The sequence below is a fragment of the Lepidochelys olivacea genome (genome assembly GCF_965140295.1).
Source record: "Lepidochelys olivacea isolate rLepOli2 genome assembly, chromosome: 22".
NCBI lineage: Eukaryota > Metazoa > Chordata > Testudines > Cheloniidae > Lepidochelys > Lepidochelys olivacea.
Genome location: NC_140432.1, coordinates 15,708,547 through 15,714,648, shown reverse-complemented (window position 1 = coordinate 15,714,648; position 6,102 = coordinate 15,708,547). Strand labels below are relative to the sequence as shown.

General features: G+C 52.9%; 1 protein-coding gene across 1 annotated transcript; it reads left to right on the top strand.

Moving 5' to 3' along the window:
- The first annotated feature begins 1,971 nt into the window (after window positions 1-1,971).
- Window positions 1,972-6,102, top strand: RNF26 (ring finger protein 26). The gene is made up of 2 exons (XM_084611796.1): window positions 1,972-2,090; window positions 2,446-6,102. Exon 2 carries the CDS (start codon window positions 2,490-2,492, stop codon window positions 3,999-4,001), a length of 1,512 nt encoding a protein of 503 aa, XP_084467922.1. The 5' UTR covers window positions 1,972-2,090; window positions 2,446-2,489; the 3' UTR covers window positions 4,002-6,102.

Genomic DNA, 6,102 nt, shown 5'->3' with positions numbered 1-6,102 from the left:
ACAGGGGGAGAACTTGTTAGTTATCTCCCCAGAAGTTCTCTCCTGTATCTGCAACCAAGCTTAGCTGAGACCCACTTTTTCCGAAACCAACTCACTGCCAGTTTACTTCCTAGGTGAAGGATCCCAGGGGGTGTCTCCAAAATACACAAGAACAGACCTTTGATGTTCACCTGAACATCAGGCTGTCCCACACACCCGCTATTTACCTCTTCCTGTTAAATTTCCTCTTGTTTGAAGATTTCACAGTCCTTCATTAATATTCACCTCAGACTGTAGATGGAGGCCCATTGTGAACCACACAATACTTAATTTACACGTAAACAGCCAGTGTAGTTGTAGCCGTGTAGATCCCAGGATATTAGAGAGACTAGGTGGGTGAGGTAATATCTTTTATTGGACTAATTTCTGTTGGTGAGAGAGATAATCTTTTGAGCTTACACAGAGCTCTTAAATTCATAGATATTAAGGTCAGAAGGGACCATTATGATCATCTAGTCTGACCTCCTGCACAACGCAGGCCACAGAATCTCACTCACCCACTCCTGCGAAAAACCTCTCACCTATGTCTGAGCTATTGAAGTCCTCAAATCGTGGTTTAAAGACTTCAAGGAGCAGAGAATCCTCCAGCAAGTGACCTGTGCCCCACGATGCAGAGGAAGGCGAAAAACCTCCAGGGCCTCTTCCAATCTGCCCTGGTGGAAAATTCCTTCCCGACCCCAAATATGGTGATCAGCTAATCTCTGAGCATATGGGCAAGATTCACCAGCCAGACACCCAAGAAAGAATTCTCTGTAGTAACTCTGATCCCACCCCATCTAACATCCCATATTTCAGGTCTGGGAAAGGAACTCCTAGTGTCACAGCAAACTGCAAGGGGGTGGGGGGGGAACAGATTGTTTAGCATAAGTAGTTAGCACATATTGTAAGGGACCATTCAAGGACCATTCCTTTTCCTGAAAGGAAACCTGCACAATACTTTCAAAAGGTGAGTTTGGGAGCTTAAATTCATTACTCAGCTAGACAACAAAAATCATGGACTGAACATAGACTCTGGATTTATGGCTTATTACAACCATCTGTAACCCACTAACCCCCTCTTTTTGTCCGATGACTGCGGGGGTTTTAACGGACCACTTCCTCTTGAATGAGATTAACAAGGCCTGGGACAGTCCAGTTTGGAAAAGAGACAACTGGAGGGGAGTGGTGGTGGGGGATATGACAGAGGTCTATGAAACCATGCATGGTGTGTAATTTACCCCTTCACATAACACAAGAATCAGGGGCCACGCTATGAAATGAATAGGCAGTAGGGTTAAGACAAACAGAGGGCAGTACTTCTCATGACGCACCGTCAACCTGTGGAACTCACTGCCAGGGGGACGTGCGACGGGCGTTAAGTACGGCTGGGTTCAAAAAGAGCACGAGGTAAGTTCAATGGCGGATGGGGTTCACCAAGGGCTAGGAGGCCAGGACGCTCAGGGATGCAACCCCGTGCTCCGGGCGCCCCGAAGGGCCAGAAGCTGGGAGTGGAGGACGGGGGCGGGACCCCTGGACAATCGCCCTGTTCTGGTCGGGGCAGCGGAAGCATCTGGCCCCAGCCACGGCCTGCCGACCGGATCCCGGGCTGGCTGCTCCACGGGCTGGCCCAGGATCGCCGGGGGGGGCCCGGCACCGGCCGGGGGCCACGGGAGGTGAGCCCAGGCTCCGCCTGGGGGTGGCGGAGCCGCCAGGGGGAGAGAGCCCGTCCCCAGCCGCCCCTCTGCCCAGGGTAGGGCGCTGTCCCTTTAAATCCTCAGCCCACCCACCCAGCCGGAGCCAGCATTAGCCAATCGCAGGAGCCTCGGGACCCATAGGCCACGCCCCTTCCGTCGGAACGTAAACAGCAACCCCCCCCCGGGTGTCCTTCAAACAGCCCAATCAGAGCGCGAGCAGGGGCGGTTCTCGCCGCCCATTGGCCGGCGTCCAGCCCCGCCCACTCAAGATGGTGGCGCCCATCCGCGCGGAGGGAGCCCCGGGACGTGGATAAGACTCACCCCCCGCGGGGGGGGAGGGGGGAAGCGATCCGGGGTGCCCCCCCGTGGGAGAGCGGGGTGAGGAGCTGCTCCCCCCCCACGCCGCGGAGGGATGGAATCGCCCAGCCGGCACTCCCCCCCCCAGTCAGAGGACCCCCCCCTGCGGGATTTCACACCCCCCCCCCTGCTGGGACCCCTGCCTGAGCGCCCCCCCCCGCCTGGTAGCAAGGGAAACATCCCCCCACCCCACCCCACCCCCCGCAGCCAGGACCTTGAAACGCTAAAGTGACCCCCCCCCCGGGCACCTTTAGCCACCAGAGGATCCTCTTCTCCTCCAGCTGCCTGGCAGGACCCTCCCCACCCCCTGGGAACCATCCCCATCCCTTCCGCTTTTCCCATCAGAGCCTGACCCTTCTCTTTTCCTCCAACCCAGCTGCTGTAGTTCACGCCGGGACCCCCCTCGTCAGGGCGCGAGCCATGGATCTAGTGTTCCTGGTCGTCAACGGCGTCGGGATGGCCCTGGATTTCTTGAGCCTCCTGCTCGATGTGAACTTCTTCCTGGTCTCCACCTTGGTCTCCGTGCTGGTCTGGCTCATCACGTTCGTCTACAACCTGCCCAGTGCATTGGTGGCTGGTGTGATCCAGTGCTGGAACGGGACTTTGTTCTCCTTGGTGTACCTGGTGGAGGCGCTTTGCTGCCTGGCCCTGGGCTCTGTCCAAATGGTCACCGGCCTGTTCCGAGGCTTCTGCTCCAGCCTGGAGAGTCTGAAAGTGATCGGGAACCTGTTCTCGCACCTGGTCCTGAGAAGCAAGGAACTTGTGCACCGAGGGCTCTGGAATGTGGTTGGCTCTGGCCAGTCGCTCCTGAGGCAGGTATGCGAAGTGTTTACCATTGCCATGAGCCTCCTCGCCTACTTTGTTAACAGCATCATCAACATCTGCCTGATCGGCACCCAGAATCTGGTGCTGGCCCTGTGGGACTCCATCATTGGCCCTTTCCTAAGAGTCACAGACCTCCTCTCTGCTTTCCTTGCTCACATGTCTAGCAGTGCCATTGCCATGTCCATTCTCGTGTGGTCACCCTGCCAGCTGGCATTCGAACTGCTAGAGTCCATGAGCAAACTCCTGGTTAATGTCTTCTTCCTGAATCTTTATGGCCTAGTGTTGCTCGCCCTAATTGTCACAGTCAGCATCTTAGTCCTCAACCCTGAGCTGACAAGGACGCTGGCAAACCATGTGTTGGGATACCTGAATACCTTGCCTTCCTACCACCGCCTGCGGAGGGACATCTGGCGCCTCTATCAGATTGTGCTCTTGTCACTGGGGATGGTCGTGAGCTCCCATGCTTGGCGCAGGGTAGCAGGCTGGGGTCTCCAAATGGCCAACTGGAATGGAGGAGGCAGAGCAACAAATCAACAGGTCAATCAAGAGCCACAAGGTGCAGAGGTCAACCAAGGCAGGCAAGGGGCAGCTGCAACCATTCATAGGCCAGTTGCTCTTGGAGGAGCTCATCAGAGAAGACCAGGGCTGCCTGGAGCCAATCAGCAGGGTGCAGGTGGTGCCCGTCAGGTGCAGCAGCCGGCAGCCAGAGGACATGAGGACCAACATGACACGAACGTTGAGCAAGGATCAAATGTGCAACCAGCCTCTGGTCGAAATGCCACAGCAGGGCAGCGCCTTCAGCCACCAGGCGAAGGACCAAGCACATCACGAGCCAAAGCTCTGAGGAAAGAGCAGCTGAATGCTTCGGAGGAGGACAGCGAGGATGTCGCTTTGGAGAATGACCCGTGGATGCTCCTGAAAGAACAAGAAGAACGTAAAAAATGTGTCATCTGCCAGGACCAAAGCAAGACAGTCTTGCTCCTGCCCTGCAGGCACTTGTGCCTCTGCCAACAATGCACCGAAATCCTACTGCAGCAGGCCATCTACCAGCGCAACTGCCCACTCTGCCGACAGATGATATTGCAGACTCTCGACGTGTACTTGTGAGTTCGGGGTGTCGCTTAATCTACATTCCACCGGGCTTACCCGGTGTGCCAGCCAGCACAGGAGAATCCTGGGACCCTGGCTTCCCGGTGGTGTTACTTTGTGTGTCGGTACCCGGCAGTAGCTCAACGCTTTCTATGCCACCAGGAGTTTTCCAAAGAACCGAGAATGGCACTGAAACAGAGAGAACATTAGAAGCTTGGTTTCACTAATATTATGGTGTAACTTGTCACTGCCACTGGAAAGCACAGCAGCCGGTCTCAATAATGGACTGAAAGGTTTTGGCAGTTGAACATTCTGTATTTCAAGGACTTTTGCCCAGAGTGCAGAATCTTCCTCTGTTGGTTCATCATATAGAAGGCTTTTTCAAGCAAGGCTTGAAAAAGGCTCCAGACACTTCCTAGCAAAAGTCTGCTATGAAAGATGAAGGCTGTGCCCTGGTAAGAAACTCAGCTGTTAGGAAAAAGCAAATGCTGGAATTCCAACCCTGCTATTAGGAGCAAGGCAGGCTTGGCTAATGACTGCCTGAAAATCTTGGCATTTCTCCTCTTCTCTCAGCTGTTGAGAGGGAGAGGGAGCTCTTCTTGTTCCCCCTTACCCTCCTGCTTTCTTGTAGGGGGTCAGGAAGGGAGTTGAGTGGCTGACATTGACACGTTCTTGGTCAGTTTCACAGCAAACTACAGTGCTGTCTTATCAATTTCACACTGGTGCCCCAGGCTCACAGGTCCAGATTCTCAAAGATATTTAGGCCTCAAATGCCTATCAATTTCAATGGGAGTTGGGCACTTAAATAGTTTTGAGGATCTCGGCTACAGCCCCTAGTGAGTGGGCAAGTGCATCTTTCAAGCCTGATCCAAAAGACTGGCTCGTGATCTCCACAGCAAGAGGCCTATTTGGCTTTTGGTTGCAGAAGCACACCCTGTGCAGTCTTTAATCATTTCTTCAGAAACTGTCACAGTATTTTGGATCCTGGTGCCATCTGGGGTCTTGATTTTTTCTTTTTCCCCTTCAAAAGCTGGTAATGCAGGGGGGAAATTAATAGGCTGTGGGATTTTTCCAGCTCATTTTCCCCACTTCTCTCAGGGCCCCTCCTCCTCGAGAGAGACGCAAGTTAGAAGCCAAATGTTGCTACTGGGGAGAACACAAACTCTTCCCAGTTTAACTTACCATAGAGTTAAGTCAGAACCTCATTGGATACACTTGCATGTAATTAGCACAGATCACCTATGCAAGATAGCACATTCCAGACTCCTTGCACGGCTTTTCTTTTTTCTTTTTTTTTTTTTTTGGGATGGGGGGTGTTTGAGAGGGGGAGAGGAAAGCTGACTCTTTTTTCCTTTTGAAGATTTTCTTCTCATGAATGTGGTGCTGTTTTAACAGCCCTGGAGACTGAAGGCCTCCATTTATCCACAGAACAGGTCCAGCTTGGGCAGCAGCAATGCAAGCATCCACATCTCCCTGTACTTCCCTCCACACTCAGAGGGTCCCCTTTAGAAGGGACTTGATTCTCCGTGGCCTACTCAACCCATGGCCTTTACTGAGACTGCTCTAGAGCCATCCCGTTGTAACTGTCTTCACTGTCTCCCAGACTGGGTTGGAATTGAAGGAGTGGTCTCCGAGGGGGGAAGCTCCAAATCCCAATGCTGGACCGCTGAGACATGCAGACTCTGGGGAGCAAGTACTTTTCCATGTGGGATGAAGCTGTGATTGCACATATAGGGGTTGTAATTTAGAGTGGGATTATATAGTGTTGAGTTTTACCCACAGCCTGAAATGTGAAACATATCATGAGATCTCCTTTGCTTGTGCACCATCCCCTTGCAGTGAAACTTAGCAGTAGTCTCTGGACTGGGAGGTCTGGAGGGCCTGTCAACATTTTGCCAGTAAGCGTAATTCCAAGAGATCAGCAAGCTGACAAATACATATTTAAACTAAAACCCTCTCGTGTTCCCGGATGCTTGAGATGGGTTATAAGAGTGCCAGAATCAATTTAATTGTCAGTACTTACATTGGAAAGAGTCCCTGGACCACAAGACAAGAGGCTGAGGGCTGTTTTTCTTCTCTCTCAAGCTAATAAATAATTGATAGTTGGTCTGACCCCAAA

What these genes read in the sequence shown, in the direction of transcription:
- RNF26 (XM_084611796.1), top strand. Translation starts at nt 2,490, where the DNA reads ATGGATCTAGTGTTCCTGGTCGTCAACGGCGTCGGGATGGCCCTGGAT.